The 17,075-nt window shown below is 39.6% G+C and overlaps 1 protein-coding gene across 1 annotated transcript; it reads left to right on the top strand.

Annotated features, from left to right (window-relative positions):
- The first annotated feature begins 977 nt into the window (after positions 1 to 977).
- On the top strand, positions 978 to 6,505 carry LOC143606456 (TPR repeat-containing protein ZIP4-like). Its single transcript, XM_077082222.1, has 5 exons — positions 978 to 2,287; positions 2,380 to 2,569; positions 2,676 to 2,708; positions 4,536 to 5,156; positions 5,724 to 6,505. The coding sequence occupies exons 1-5, from the start codon at positions 978 to 980 to the stop codon at positions 6,423 to 6,425; spliced, it is 2,856 nt and encodes a 951-aa protein (XP_076938337.1). The 3' UTR covers positions 6,426 to 6,505.
- The last annotated feature ends 10,570 nt before the right edge of the window (positions 6,506 to 17,075 follow it).

The following is a 17,075-nucleotide window of genomic DNA, read 5'->3' as shown; positions in this document are numbered from 1 at the left end:
CCACTACCAGCGTTCGTACACAACCACCAATTATTTTAGCAGTTTACAGACTTTAAAAAAACAAGCAGTCTTCTTTTTGCAGAATATAGAGGTTTGGTCAACATCTTCTTCAACAGATATCTACATATGTGATCCGCAGACTGTAGACATTTTACTTCTAAAACAACAAACACCTTAAAAGTAATTTAAATTGTTATCAAGTCCCTAGGTATTACTTGCATTTATCAATAAACAAAAAATACTCATATTTATAAATGAACATAAAATGGGTTGATTTGAAACATGACCCGAACACGGCACGAAATTAAATATGTGGACACGACACTACATGAATACGTATATGGGTTAGGTTAAGATTGAAGAATCTCAACATTTCAACCCGAAACTTATCCACTTGACAACTTGGCACGATTGACACTCTTAAATTCTCACATCGCTTTGAAAATGAAGTAACCAAAAGAGACATATATTTATAAATCAGGTACTATTTCGTTAAGAAAAATTGAAACCGTAAACATAAACCAAGCTAGATTTATTTGTAAGGGTATTCACAACCCTTCCTATGTCTTTAAATCTAAAATTACATTAAAATAACTATCTTTTGTTTCTCAATTTCAATTAAATATTATTTTTATATATTTATCATTATTATTTTTTTCTTTTTCTTTCATTCCCAATCAATTTAAGAAAACATATTAAAATATTTATAAGGTGTTACAAAAGCTTTTCAAATACATAAAAAATTTATTGTATGTCTCTCTCGTACTCTCACAACACTTTAAACCTTAAATTATAAAACCTCGATCACAAAATTTGATGATGAGTATGTGAATGATCAAAACTACAAAAGTTGTTATAAACCAGTGTTACTTTCCGTGAGTTTGAAAAAGAAATAATAAAAAAAAAAACCTCCGAAAAAGGGTTTTATAAAACACAAACTTGTCTCCCTCAAAACCCCACCCCAAAGTAACAAAAAAATGCGAATCGCGGAGATCGCTTCGCCGGACGTCCGGCAACCACAAGCACAAGGAGCGGACTCAACAAGCGATGTCCTCTGTACACTAGAATCAATCACAACCGAAATCGAACGGCACTCACCTGAGTCTCCATTGCCACATTCCACCACCAGCAACCTCCGTCACGTACTGAGTCAACTCACTCCACTCGCACCGTTCCCCAACTCCGTCAACCTCCAGATATGGAAACTCAGTTACCGCTTATGGAACGCCTGCATCGATCTCTCCAACTTCGCCCGTGCATCCTCCGCCAAAATCACAAGCGAACACGCCACTCTCCGCCAAGCCTCCGCCGATCTCCTCCACCTCGCCGTCCACGTCTCCGGCGTTCCCTCGCCCTACTTCAAATGCGCCTCGTTTTACTATAAGACCGGTACCATCTGGTACCAACTCCTTAATTACGAATTAGCTAGTAATTGCTTCGAGAAGGCCACGGATCTGACGGCTAAAACCAATATAAATAACGTCTCGGATATCGAAGAGCGTCGGATGCTTCTCGATTTGCATATCGCCAGAGCGAAAACCGCGTGGGAGGTATCGGATAAAAATCTAGCTATTAATTTACTAAACAGGTCGAAGAAGGTGTTGTTTGGGATTGCGGATAATTATATGGCGTTAGCGAACCAGTATGTGTGTTTCGGAAAGCTAGTTTTGTCGAAAAGTGAAGTAAGTGGCGTAAATGATGCGGTGAAGTTAATTAGTGAGGCTTTGGAGTTGTGTGAGAAAGGATTGAGGACTGTGAAGAAGTTGGATGAAACGCTAGCGTTGAAGGAATTGAGGTTGAAGACGCTGAGATTTATGGCGGCGGCGCATTTGCAGAGGGACGAGTTTGATAGTGTTTTGAAGTGTGTGAGAGTTTTGAGAGAGGGTGAGAAAGGAGAGCATCATCCGAGTTCGAGTGTGCTAGCCATGAAAGCTTGGTTAGGGTTGGGAAGATATGGAGAGGCAGAGAAGGAGTTGAAGGGTATGGTGGTGAATAAGGGGATTCCCGAGGGTGTTTGGGTGTCTGCAGTGGAGGCGTACCTGCAGGCGGTGGGGAGTTCTGGGGCTGAGACGGCGATGGGGGTGTTTTTGGGAGGTTTAGGGAGGTGTCAGATTAGTGCTGGTGCGGCTATTAGAGTGGTTCGGAGAGTGGTTGCTGATTGTGTTAATGGTGATGGGCCTAGAGTTAGGGCTAAAGTGGTTGAAGAGTTTGTTTCAAATGACAAAGTTGTTGCTCTTTTTTCTGATGCAAAAGAGAGGTCTGGTATGCATGCTCTTCTATGGAACTGGTAAGCCACTGTTTATTGAACAAATTGCAAAGAAACATGTTACTGATGATGAAAGTATTACAGTTGAACTGATGTGCTAAGTTATGTTGCAGTGCAGCAGAGCATTTCAGGTCTAAGGATTATGAGGTGAGTGCGGAATTGTTTGAGAAATCTCTGCTATATGTTCCTAATGATATAGAGAGCCAATCTCTGCGTGCAAAGGGCTTTAGAGTACTGTGCTTATGTCATCTAGCTCTCTCTCATCTTGATAGAGCTCAAGAATACATTGATGAGGCTGCTAAGGTAGTCTTTTAAGTTTCCTGCAACAACTTTCTCATGAATACAACAATAAAATTATAACCTTTAGATGATATTTTCTTAACTTAGTTTTTGCTTTTCATGATTGCAGCTGGAACCTAATATTGCTTGTGTCTTCCTGAAGGTATGTGTTCTGCGTGCGTGCTTTACTTTAGTTAATGTGCATATTGAATTTAATATGATCAAGTGAGAGTCCTGAATCTGGACTCAAACAAGTGATTCAATTCACTGGAACTTAATAACCCGATTCGAGATGGGAGGTCTCCGATTACCCAATTCGAGATGGGAAGTCTCCAATACAAGGTTAAAGAAAACCTAATACTTAGATAATAATAAACATTCTCCCTTCCTCATTAGAACAAAAGATATAAATAAGCACTAGTGGAATAGTAACATGCCCTAAACTTTAGCTAACCTTTATTGATAGAATAATAACCGATCCTAAATTTCAGCTACTCATTAACCCACTATCCCCTCTTTTAATAATTGATTTGACCAAGATATGAGACTGTATCAATACATCCCGGCCGTACAAACGACTTGTCCTCAAGTCGAAAGTTGTGCCAAGCGATCAACCATTCAATTATAGGCTGACCCGCTTCATAGATACATCCATAAGCTAGAGCAGATTGTGAAGGCCCTACAGCATCCTTGTCTTTTGCATCTACACCCCACCTTGATGACCGTTTGATTTCAGCAATTTCCTTCTTATCATGTGTTTCCCCTGTGATTGCAGTTTTTTGTTTAGAGTCGGCGTTCTTTTCCTCTTTCCCTAATTCTAAGAATTTGCTTGTTAGTAATTGACCATGCTTCACATAATTAGATATGTGTGGAAGGATTTTAGGAGTGGATTCCGATGAATGACTAACAACTGATAAGTTAGGTTTTAAGGTAGTTGTTGCTATTGGGTTTCTGTTGGGCTTTGTATGGCCAACTTTGGACTCGGATTCAAGGGCCAAACTCATGGCATTAGATTCATCAGATTTAATTTCCAAAATCTGATGACTATTTTTCTGGTCATTAGAGTTGACCATCTTGCCTCTTTTTTCAGCCATTAAACTGTCCTCAGCCCCCATGTTCTTCTGATCCTTATATGCCTTTTCACAATAACTGCCATCTCTTATCATCTGGGACTTGATTTCTGAAACATCACCCCTCAATTGTGAGAGTATGGTGTCAAGCTTGGCAGCGATGACTACCAACTGAGCGGCGATTTGATCGGACGTAAGACTGCTACAATCACCACCCCTGGTTTGCACCATCGTTCCTTTAAATGTGTTTCCCAGCAATAGAACCAAATGATAGAGTCTTGAATCTAGACTCAAACAAGTGATTCAATTACTGGAACTTAATAACCCGATTCGAGATGGGAGGTCTCTGATTACCCAATTCGAGATGGGAAGTCTCCAATACAAGGTTAAAGAAAACCTAATACTTAGATAATAATAAACATTCCCCCCTTCCTCACTATAAGAAAAGATATAAATAAGCACTAGTGGAATAGTAACATGCCCTAAACTTTAGCTAACCTTTATTGATAGAATAATAACCAATCCTAAATTTCAGCTACTCATTAACCCACTATCCCCTCTTTTAATAATTGATTTGACCAAGATGTGGGACTGTATCACTGATTAACATTCATTTTCCTGAAAACATTCTTTATTTTAAGATTTTAAGCACAATTTTCATCTATCTGACAGTCTGCAACTTATTTTGTGGGAAGTGTTTATATTAAAGTTACATGTTGCCTATTGTAGTAATTATTGTTAATGAAACTTAATGTAACTAGATCAAGTCCACAATATTTGCTGAATTGTAAAGTAATTTCTTGAAAAAAAATGCAAAATTCATGCACCAAGGACTAATCTTGAGCTTGTTATCTATAAATAGACGCCTCAATTTTCTCGTTAAAGAGTGGCTAAAGCATGTTTTGTTTATAACTATGCAGTTCAAGATTTATCTGCAAAACAATGATCATAATGGTGCTATTACTCAAATTCAAGCAATGCCTGCGTGCATTGACTTTACTCCCGACTTCCTCTCACTCTCAGCCCATGAAGCGATCGCATGTCGTGCATTTTCGGTTGCAGTTGACTCGTTATCCCGTCTTTTGACTTTCTTTTCAACAGGAAAACCAATGCCAACAACGGAAGTTATAGTTTTCAGAACCCTCATCGCAATTCTTATTCAACAACCTCAAAATGAAAATGAGGTTCTTAAATACATGAAACGGGCTCACACTCGTTTCTCTGATCTTGGACCCGAACAGTTTTTTGGGCCGGGTGAGGTTGGAATACGGGAACGGAATTGGTTTGCTTTGAATCTGTGGAATATTGGTTTGAAAAGTGGCCAAGACAAGAATTATGAGTTATGTGCAGAGCTTTTTAGATTGTGTGCTGAATATTATGGTGTTGGTATTGATGGAGAAATGGAGGGAAATAATCTGATGGTGTGCAAGTCCATAGTATTAGCTGTGTCTGCCATGCTAGCTGGTGAGAAGCTAAGTAATGATCCATTGACCGACAATGAAGTCAAACAAGCTATTGACTTGCTAGAAAGAGCTGGAAAGGTACTAATTAGATATGGCAATTTTAATCCATACAAACGGGTCAATTTGGTTATATTTTGGCTTGACCCGGCTCGTTTTAACATGTACAAAACCTGTTTTTCTCTCAACCCTGGTTTAGACCTGACCTGTTTTAACATGTGCATGGGTCCGTTTTGTCAAAAATCAAACAAAATCCCAAAATTTTGGTCTTATGAGTTTTTGAAAACCGTTAAGTTTTGGTTCGGTCCAATTTCAGTTTTGCCATTCGGGCATGAAATTTTTGGGCCGAAAAAAGAATTGGCTCAAAATAATGAATTTGGGCCTAAATCTTTTTGTTACTAATAATTCTTTGATTATCATACATTTAGGCTAAAGTAAATTGGGTTGCGCCATTTATTAAATTCTTACAAAAATTTAAACTTTATTATGAAACTCCTTAATATGATTCGGTTCATTTTTTACGGTTTTAATTACAGTCAAAACCAAAACTGAACTGAGAGTTCGGTTTTATGAACACATAAAACTAAACTGTCTTCAATTGTTTGGGTTCGGGTATTTTCCGTTTAATCATTCGTTTTCTGGTTACAGATACTGATGTCGGGCTCCACGAAGACGCGCATAGATGATGATCAAACCGCTACAATCGAACCTCATTTCTACTTCATATACACAATGAGTGCATACGATCTATACAAGCGAATCACCGACACAGAATCAAAACAACTTGTGTTGATAAAAGCCTACACTAGTTCCAAACATTGCAACATGAATCACCTTCTGCAAATCGGTCTAAATGCATCAGAAGGACCACAATCAAACACTGAAGTAGCCACATTTTGTCTCAACACTTGTATCTCTTTACTCCTTTCCTCCATATCACCCGATTATCAGACCATTGCTCTTGTTCTTAGGAAGTTAATTACAATAACCGGTGTTCATGGATGCAATAATAAGTTCAATGGCAATGATGATGATGATGGTGTTAATGATGATAATAATGATGATGGGGTGTATGGGATGTATAAGAAGGCATATAGGATTATGGTGGGGTTGAATGCGGGTGAGTATCCGGTTGAGGAAGGGAAATGGCTTGCAATGACAGCATGGAACCGGGCAGCTTTGCCGCTCAGGTTGGGGCAGGTGGTGGAGGCGAAGAAGTGGATGGATATGGGGATGGAGTTGGCGGGCCGGGTTACGGGTATGGGCACGTATAAGTCGTGCATGGAGGATTATGTTTGTGGGGTTGAAAAGAAAGTTCAGACTCAGGGTCATTTGCTTGTTGGAAGCTGATGGTAGTGTCCTTGTAAATGAAGTTTTTAAAGACGAATGGATATGGGTTCAAATTAGATTTGACCTAAAGGTGACAATAATGATTTATGTACTGGTTCGGGAATCCTACTTACATGTTTAGTAGACCAAGTGAATACCTATCGGTTGGTAGCCTGGTATAATAATTCGAAAACTAAATTCGAATTTGTAACTTGAATTCGGTTTGGTTTTTTCGAGCCTGATTCAAATAATGAAAAATCAAGGATAATCTAGTTTTTGCAATCATGTTTTAAAAAAGTAATAATATGTAGGAAACCGTTCGCGTATAAGAACAAAACACTTTTAATAAAATGATTACGGTACAAGGAATCAAACCTATCTTGGAAAGCAAGTAAATTACAATACGAATTACACCGGAAAAAAATCAAAATTACAATACAATTGAAATAAAATAATGCAAGAAATGTGTAGAAGAAGAATGGTGCCGTAGACTTTGTGGCCGAGGATCGTGTTTTACACGGGGCCCTTAAAACAAATTCCGTGTCTCTCCCCGTTTTGTTTCCCAGGGTACAACGGCCTAAGCAATATGTACTGCCGGTGAGGGCTCTAGCACCCGAATAGTATCTTAAAGAAAATGATGAAGATGATCAAGAATGTTAGAATTTTTTAAGGAGAAAGTTGGAGAAAACACAAGAGAGAATGTGTTAATTTTGTGTTTTTTGTGTGCCTACAACCAAGGAGCTCCTTGGTATTTATACTAGTAGAAAGTTGAAACCATTCAACCATCATTAACCAAAACTTTAATTTTTTGACCAAATTAAAGGAACCATTAACCAAAACTTTAATTTTTTTGACTAAATTAAAGGACATTTTAATGGCTTTGACTAATTGACTAACAACCTTGAATAAAATAATTCAAAGTTTAAACATATATATATATTTTTTTCACAAAAATTTTCCAACAATCCCCCACATGTGAAAACAAAACTTATTCATTTCCACATATTTTCCAACTTCTCCTACATGTGAAAACAAAACTCATTCATTTTCACATTGAAATCAATCCATACATGCAAGTTTCTTAGATTCAATTCAACGGTTGAGCATTGCAGGATAGGTAGGTGTTACCCTTTGAACCTTCCTTTGTGAAGCATACTTAGTCTCCTAGCGGTGTGTGGACACGATGTCTTTGAACATACCCCCATTTATGTAGACAACAATACACTTTACACAACACTCTCCCTGGTCTGGCTAACCCCTCACTGTCGTGTCCTATTATGGTCCTGGAACACTAGCCTGGTTCTGCGAGAGCTCTAGGATTTTTGCCCTAAAATCCATTCGAACCGGCCCTAGTTCTCTCTCACATAGGTGATTCTCGCTCGAATCATTAAAAACAATAGGTTTGTTGATTTCCACAAATCATTAACCTTTATTATGCTTATCCTTACAACATGTGTCACTGATTGGAACCGGCCATTTTTTACGTAGGTTGTCGTGGTCTACTCAAAAACAATTAATTAAGACTTAAATACCTATAATAAGTACGGGTAAGTAAGGTCGTCTTCTCAGAGACTCAAGGAAAGTACTAATTTTAATACTATTAATTTAATTATTAACTAAGTCGGACAGACGATGTCAAGCAGTTTTTAGAAAAGATTTAATTAAAACTTAATTATTACTTAAAAACTTTGCAAACAATATTAATAAAACATTCATTATAGGTTCAGGTAATGTGTTAAGCAACTTAATCCCAGATTCACTTATCTTGATTGCGCAGTAATTACTAGACCTAGTAGTTTGATTGTGATGACAAACGATACCCTAACCGAATTGTTGACACAATTGAACTCGATCTACACAATTACCAATTTATGTTTTATGACAACTAATTAAGTAACATGAACCGATGATTATAAGTTCAATGCACAAGAGCCTAACCCTAAGTGTTGATGAACAAAACCAAACAAGTGATGCACTAATCAATAATCGCAAATATAAATTGTTTAAACAATCAAGCAATCAATTAAACAAGATAAAAGCAACAACTCAAATCAAGTTCATAACTTTAAGCATAGCAAATCTGGTCTTAAGAAGAATTACACAAAACCCTAACCTAGAATGAACAAAGAACTTAGCCGAACATTAACATAACGTCAATACACTTATCTTGGATGAACATGTAAACCCGAGATTGTAACATCCCGAAATTTCCAAAATAATATTAATTGTATTACTTAATAATAGATGGAAAGTTTACTCGGGTTATCGGGAAATAAATAAATAGAGTAGGAGTTGGTATGTGTCGGGCTAGTGTTGGGTAATGGATATGGGTTATGGACTTGGGTTATGAAAGAAGGAAGGAGAGTCCATGGGCTTAAGCCCATGATCCCTAAATATAAATACCATTAATCACCATTTAATCCTCATTCTCACATATTCCATACACCACCAAAACACACACAACACCATCTTATAACCCAAACCAAGATCCGAAGGCGAAAACCCGAGCTTGTTGGTGCTGGAACGTCGTGACGGACCAAAACAACATCAAGGCTTAACCGGGTTCGTAGTTCGACTCGTTCAAGGTACGTTTATAGTTAGAAATCGTTCGTATAGGTTCGGTTTGATTTGGGAAATGATAGATCTGTGTTAGTTTGTTATAAACGAACCTAAAACAACAAATATTACTGGAATTGATTAGCATTTGATAGGTTAATTGTTAACCTAAAAGAACCCGTAACCTATATGCCTAAATCGCACCCCTTAAACATCGATGTTAGGCCGATTTGATGGTTGGGGTTTGTAGGCGCTGGTCAGACGATTACGTGGATACCTAAATCGAGTTATTTGGTTAAGAAACGAAGATGATTAAGGACGAACAGTAGCTGCAGCCGACAACTTCGCCTGCAAGCTAAGTTCGCCTGATGAACTTCGCCTGCAAGCTAAGTTCGCCTGATGACAACTTCGCCTAAAAGCTAAGTTCGCCTGATGACAACTTCGCCTAAAAGCTAAGTTCGCCTAAGGGTTAACTTCGCCTAAAGCTAAGTTCGCCTAAGGGTTAACTTCGCCTAAAGCTAAGTTCGCCTAAGGTTTAACTTCGCCTAAAGCTAAGTTCGCCTAAGGTTTAACTTCGCCTAAAGCTAAGTTCGCCTAAGGTTTAACTTCGCCTAAAGCTAAGTTCGCCTAAGGTTTAACTTCGCCTAAAGTCGAGTTCGATTAGAAAATAAATTATAAACGATAAGTAAAAGTAAGCTAATACTAGGCCGCCAGATTAGATCAGGCGAGTATTGATACGTGTAACTTATACAGTCAGCCGAGCTCAGTTAAAGAAGGGATTTACAACTATCGGAGGAAGAGGCAGAGTTCAGGTGAGTTTCTAGCCCCATTTCCTTGTTATGTTTTCGGGGCTGTGTGCATACTCGATGTGAAGTGTGAATACACTTACCTTAAGTGGTAAGTGTATGCTATAGATGTTATACGAGGTAGCTATTATATAATACTTGTTGGTGCGTGAACGATCTTCGGATATTGCACGCATCGCCAAGGACAGTGATTGCCAAGTGGTTATTAGTGTGTATGTATGCTATGATGTGACTTGCTTATTATGTAAATGATATGAAGCATGTTGTAGATAAGTAGAGGTAGAGCGTGTTAGAAGTGGCAAGGGTGTAGTAAGAGTGATAGTGGTATGACGATAGTACGTGGTAGGGTAAGCCTATACGTGACTACGTCATTAAAGTGGCAAAGTGGCAAAGCGGCATAACGTTAAACGTTATTAAAGTGGCAAAGTGGCATAACGTTATACGTTATTAAAGTGGCAAAGTGGTAAGGTGGTAGGGGTAAATAAGAGGCTAAGTGGTAAGGTAAGCAGGTTAGATAGTGGACTACGTGTCTTCGGATACGTATATGATGCATGTAGTGGTTGTATGATAAGTTGCTTGATTAACTAGAACTCACTCAGCATAGCTGACTTTTAGTATGCACGCAGGTGAGTAGGAGGAGGCATCTCGCTTGAGGAGACACGTGGCACTGAATAAGAGGCTGGCATCGGAAGACTCAAGATGTTTAAGTTTAATGTTTCGTTTATTTTGAAAGGCAAAATGATGTTTTAAGACAAGACGTGTTTTGATATGAAATGTTTTAAGAAAGTTTTTATATTCCGCGAAAGTTTTAATGAACTCTGATTTGTAAGAACTGTGTTTATGAGTAAATCCGACGCGAAAGTAGGGCTACCGGGTTCGAGGCCTTACAAGTTGGTATGAGAGCATAAGTTCGAGAGATTTAAGCATCCTACATGCTTAGACTCGAACAGAGAATGAGATTTAAAATGAGAAAGAAAAAAAAATGCCAGTTCAAGATAGCCATGTGTCACTCAAGCAAGCCCAGTAAAGGTAAAGTGTATGGTAAATGGTGTATGTTAATGTTGGCTTATTTGCTAAATGAAGAATGAGTGCAGGTTAGGGATAGGATTAATTGATCTTAACTGATTAACTGTTTAAGAGTATAAACGAGCACAAGTGAAATCATGAAGGGAAGTATGTAGAACCTGAGGAGTAATGCAAATAGTTAATTACACTTGATCAACGTCATTAACTACTTACTTTACAAATCATGTGCTAAATAATTCCTAGAGTGATGACGTTTGTGTTTTCCCTTTTAGAATACTAATGGCTGGAGCTGGAGAAATTGTTGGAACTGGAGGTCGCACTGGACGTCGTGGCAGGCCTCGTCCTGTCCGGCAACCCTCGGTAGAAGAAGCTTCCAACACCGAAGATGAAGGAAGCGCAGCTGGAAGAGACCAGAACAACAACACAGAGGTTCAACTTAGCTCTGCAGTTCAAGCAGCCATTGTTCAAGCTGTAGTTGCTGCTGTGAAGAACCTGAATCCCGAAATATCTGCTGGAAGCCGTGAACGAACTGCTGAAGGGGCGGGTGGTGATGGTAGGAAGGATGGGGAAGGAGAAAGAGAGGCTTCGAGTGAGGATAAGTCTGTGGAGGTCGGTGACAGGAAAAGAGGCCAAGATGGGTGCAACTATAAGTCCTTCAAAGGATGCGACCCGCCAAAGCTGACTGGGTTGGGAGACGCAATCGCTACTCTCCAGTGGATAACCACAATGGACAAGAAAATCCGAATTAGCGAATGCCGTCCCGACCAAGCAGTGGGTTATGCCACTCAGTCATTTGAAGATGAGGCCATGTACTGGTGGGAAACTGTGGAACAAAGGAAGACCCGAGAGGAGATTAAGGCCATGAGATGGGATGACCTTAAGGAGTTAGTGATGAAAAGGTTCTGTGCTGATGCTGAGGTTAAGAGGGCCGAGATGAAATTTCTGAATCTGAAGGCGGACAAGATGACACATCGTGAGTACACCACTGAATTCAACCGCATGTCTAGGCTGGTTCCTGACATGGTGAACACCGAGGCGAAACGGATCAAGTGCTACGTTAGAGGACTTCCCCAGAAGGTCCACATATTAGTTAGGGCCAACAAACCTGTTACCTTTGAGTCTGCGGTCGAGTTGGCGGAGATGGTCTATGTTGATCTGGCGGCGGATGATGTGGAAGTGGAAGATGAGGAAGAAGGGAAAGGAACTAAAAGAGCTAGGGATGTCGTGGAGCGTGCAGGGAGAAAAACACAGAAGATAGCAGGAAGGGAAGCATGTAAGGTGTGCGGGAAGATGCACTTGGGGGAATGCAAGGCTGGTCCAAATCAGTGCTACCGATGTGGGAGGAAGGGGCACATCTCCCGTGAATGCACCGAGGACTAGAAGTGTTACAAGTGTGGTAAGTCAGGTCACATAGCTAGGGAGTGTGGAGAAGCCGTGGCAGTGGGGGAAGGAAGAGGAGACGCGTGAAAGGATGGTCTATTAGCTGCTGAGGAGGTTGCCGGAGAATAAGTGGCATGTCACAGTTGTTTTATGTTTAGTAGTTGAAGAGTGTTTTATGTTACAGTTGAACCTATGTTTGTTTAGCAAGCTTGAATAATTTCCTTTTATGTTATGAAGTACTTGTGACTTCTTGTGATTTTGTATGAACGACCTATGAATTTATCTTGAATGCATGTTGGTTATCATAAATAGTTGTGTGATGATAAGCGTCGCCTTAGGAGTTAGCGTTATTATATAAAACAAGGTTCCTCGGGAAGGCGATACGAGACTTGGTACATCGAGGGCTTCATGGACAAGCTACCGTAATAGCTAAAACACATGATCACCGCTCGATGACTACAAGTCAGGAGTAAGAGGGATAACCCAGAAAGCAAAGGCGATTCAATAAAGTGTGTAAATATAAGAAGTTTTCCTTTTATAGGGAATAAGTTAAGTTTCGGGGACGAAACCTCTTTAAGGAGGGAAGACTTGTAACATCCCGAAATTTCCAAAATAATATTAATTGTATTACTTAATAATAGAGAGAAAGTTTACTCGGGTTATCGGGAAATAAATAAATAGAGTAGGAGTTGGTATGGGTCGGGCTAGTGTTTGGTAATGGATATGGGTTATGGACTTGGGTTATGAAAGAAGGAAGGAGAGTCCATGGGCTTAAGCCCATGATCCCTAAATATAAATACCATTAATCACCATTTAATCCTCATTCTCACATATTCCATACACCACCAAAACACACACAACACCATCTTATAACCCGAACCAAGATCCGAAGGCGAAAACCCGAGCTTGTTGGTGCTGGAACGTCGTGACGGACCAAAATAACATCAAGGCTTAACCGGGTTCGTAGTTCGACTCGTTCAAGGTACGTTTATAGTTAGAAATCGTTCGTATAGGTTCGGTTTGATTTGGGAAATGATAGATCTGTGTTAGTTTGTTATAAACGAACCTAAAACAACAAATATTACTGGAATTGATTAGCATTTGATAGGTTAATTGTTAACCTAAAAGAACCCGTAACCTATATGCTTAAATCGCACCCCTTAAACATCGATGTTAGGCCGATTTGATGGTTGGGGTTTGTAGGCGCTGGTCAGACGATTACGTGGATACCTAAATCGAGTTATTTGGTTAAGAAACGAAGATGATTAAGGACGAACAGTAGCTGTAGCCGACAACTTCGCCTGCAAGCTAAGTTCGCCTGATGAACTTCGCCTGCAAGCTTAGTTCGCCTGATGACAACTTCGCCTAAAATCTAAGTTCGCCTGATGACAACTTCGCCTAAAAGCTAAGTTCGCCTGATGACAACTTCGCCTAAAAGCTAAGTTCGCCTAAGGGTTAACTTCGCCTAAAGCTAAGTTCGCCTAAGGTTTAACTTCGCCTAAAGCTAAGTTCGCCTAAGGTTTAACTTCGCCTAAAGCTAAGTTCGCCTAAGGTTTAACTTTGCCTAAAGCTAAGTTTGCCTAAGGTTTAACTTCGCCTAAAGCTAAGTTCGCCTAAGGTTTAACTTCGCCTAAAGCTAAGTTCGCCTAAGGTTTAACTTCGCCTAAAGTCGAGTTCGATTAGAAAATAAATTATAAACGATAAGTAAAAGTAAGCTAATACTAGGCCGCCAGATTAGATCAGGCGAGTATTGATACGTGTAACTTATACAGTCAGCCGAGCTCAGTTAAAGAAGGGATTTACAACTATCGGAGGAAGAGGCAGAGTTCAGGTGAGTTTCTAGCCCCATTTCCTTGTTATGTTTTCGGGGCTGTGTGCATACTCGATGTGAAGTGTGAATACACTTACCTTAAGTGGTAAGTGTATGCTATAGATGTTATACGAGGTAGCTATTATATAATACTTGTTGGTGCGTGAACGATCTTCGGATATTGCACGCATCGCCAAGGACAGTGATTGCCAAGTGGTTATTAGTGTGTATGTATGCTATGATGTGACTTGCTTATTATGTAAATGATATGAAGCATGTTGTAGATAAGTAGAGGTAGAGCGTGTTAGAAGTGGCAAGGGTGTAGTAAGAGTGATAGTGGTATGACGATAGTACGTGATAGGGTAAGCCTATACGTGACTACGTCATTAAAGTGGCAAAGTGGCAAAGCGGCATAACGTTAAACGTTATTAAAGTGGCAAAGTGGCATAACGTTATACGTTATTAAAGTGGCAAAGTGGTAAGGTGGTAGGGGTAAATAAGAGGCTAAGTGGTAAGGTAAGCAGGTTAGATAGTGGACTACGTGTCTTCGGATACGTATATGATGCATGTAGTGGTTGTATGATAAGTTGCTTGATTAACTAGAACTCACTCAGCGTAGCTGACTTTTAGTATGCACGCAGGTGAGTAGGAGGAGGCATCTCGCTTGAGGAGACACGTGGCACTGAATAAGAGGCTGGCATCGGAAGACTCAAGATATTTAAGTTTAATGTTTCGTTTATCTTGAAAGGCAAAATGATGTTTTAAGACAAGACGTGTTTTGATATGAAATGTTTTAAGAAAGTTTTTATATTCCGCGAAAGTTTTAATGAACTCTGATTTGTAAGAACTGTGTTTATGAGTAAATCCGACGCGAAAGTAGGGCTACCGGGTTCGGGGCCTTACAGAGATGAAACGGAAGCCTTGGAATGATGGAAGATTGTCCTAAGCACCCTCTTTTGCCTCTGGAAGTCGATGATAACCGAATGGGGAGGTTAAGGGGTTTATATAGGGAAAAACTAAATTTTTGGCCGACATAAGCATCTTCGCGTATCGCAAAGATGTCCAGTTATGCTTCTTCGCGTATCGCGAAGGACAAAATAGTCGCAGCCGCCATTACGGAACTTCGCGTATCGCGAAGATGTAAAACTTCAGATTTTATTTTTTTCTTTTCTTGAATGCCTCGTGATGCGTGCACTTCCAATCTTTCACTTCTTGATCTTCGTTCCAAGCCCGTAAATATCCTCGTTAAGCTCCATAAGCTCCAATGTCCTGAAACACGTAAACAACGCTTGAAGTACCAATGTTCATTCGTTTATTAACCTAAATATAACTAATTAATATATAAAACTAACTAACTTTTACCCAACCATCAATACATATCCACTTGTTGATTTAGAATCTTTTATATCCGAAATCCAATTTGCATCACTGTATCCTTCGATCACAGCTGGATCTCGATTATAATGGAGTCCATGGTCTCTTGTGTATCTTAAGTACCTTAGAACCCGTGTTATACTTTTCCAATGTTCCATGCTCGAATTACTAGTATATCTACTTAGCCTACTCACGGCATAAGCTAGATTGGGTCGAGTACATGTCATAAGATACATTTGACTACCAATAATTCTTGAGTACTCTAACTGAGCAACACCCTCACATCTATTTTTAGATAGATGGTGGGTCGTATCAATTAGAGTTGACGCGACACGCGTGTCATCCTTATTGAATTTCTCAAGAATTTTATCCACATAGTGAGATTGACTCAAGATAAGACCATTTTGGGTTCTAGTAATTTGAACCCCAAGAATCACGTCCGCGAGACCCAAGTCTTTCATGTCAAACCTCGCTTTAAACATATCTTTTGTAGATTTAATCATAGTATCATTACTCCCAATGATAAGCATATCATCTACATAAAGACATAAAAATAACATAACCTCCTGGCGTGTCCTTAACATAGACACATTTGTCACACTCGTTTGTTTTGAAACCATTGTCAAGCATGACATGATCAAACTTTAAGTGCCATTGTTTTGGAGCTTGCTTCAAACCATACAATGATTTGACTAGTTTACATACTTTGCCCTTTTTCCCTGGGGCGGAGAAACCCTCGAGTTGCTCCATGTAAATCTCTCATCTAAATCGCCATTTAGAAATGCGGTTTTTACATCCATTTGGTGAATTTCCAAATTTCGTAAGACTGCGATTGCAAGAACCAACCTTATTGAGGTTATTCGCGTGACCGGCGAGTAAGTATCAAAATAGTCTACACCTTCTTTTTGTCTATTCCCTTTGATTACTAACCTTGCCTTGTATTTATCAATACTTCCATCGGCTTTCATCTTCCTTTTGAATATCCAACGACATCCAAGGGGTTTACAACCCGGCGGAAGATCTACTAACTCCCAATTATGATTTTACAATATAGAATCTATCTCGTTCTTAATTGCTTCTTTCCATTGAGGTGCTTCCGAGGAGGTAACCGCCTCGCAGTAGGTATTGGGCTCACCCTCAACCATGTAGCTCACGAAATTAGGACCGAAGGATTTTTCAATCCTTGGTCTTTTGCTTCGTCTAAGTTCACCTTATTCAATTTCGGGTCGTTCATGTCTCTCATCATGAACAGTATCATCAATCGCTCTTGATGTACTTGCTTCATCAACCGCTCTTGATGAACTCGCATGTGTTTTTCTTAAACAGGGAAACACATTTTCGAAAAAATCGTTGGTCCTCCACTCAACAATAGTGCCTTCATGTACATTGGGATTTTTGGACTCATGTACAAGAAACCTACGCACATTACTATAGTGTGCATATCCAATGAATATACAATCCACGGTTTTAGGTCCTATCGTTAGTGCCTTTGGTGGCGGAACTGTCACCTTGGCAAGGCACCCCTACACTCGAATGTATTTGTATGAAGGTTTTTTACCCTTCCATAACTCATAAAGAGTCACGTCCGTTTTCTTGCGGGGTATCTTATTCAAGATATAATTGGCCGAGAGAATAGCCTCCCCCCACAAGTCATAGCTCACGCCCGAGCTAATCAACATGGCATTCATCATCTCTTTTAATGTACGGTTCTTTCGTTCC

Source organism: Bidens hawaiensis, unplaced genomic scaffold, assembly GCF_021521415.1.
Source record: "Bidens hawaiensis isolate Kalapana, Puna unplaced genomic scaffold, B.hawaiensis_p1.1 tig00074883_1, whole genome shotgun sequence".
NCBI classification, from domain to species: domain Eukaryota; kingdom Viridiplantae; phylum Streptophyta; class Magnoliopsida; order Asterales; family Asteraceae; genus Bidens; species Bidens hawaiensis.
The sequence above is the reverse complement of the archived record's forward strand: the minus strand, read 5'-3'. Positions and strand labels throughout refer to the sequence as shown.

What these genes read in the sequence shown, in the direction of transcription:
- LOC143606456 (XM_077082222.1), top strand. Translation starts at nt 978, where the DNA reads ATGCGAATCGCGGAGATCGCTTCGCCGGACGTCCGGCAACCACAAGCA. An exon ending in CATGCTCTTCTATGGAACTG is followed by an intron (nt 2,288 to 2,379) that starts GTAAGCCACTGT and finishes GTTATGTTGCAG; the next exon opens with TGCAGCAGAGCATTTCAGGT. An exon ending in ACATTGATGAGGCTGCTAAG is followed by an intron (nt 2,570 to 2,675) that starts GTAGTCTTTTAA and finishes TCATGATTGCAG; the next exon opens with CTGGAACCTAATATTGCTTG.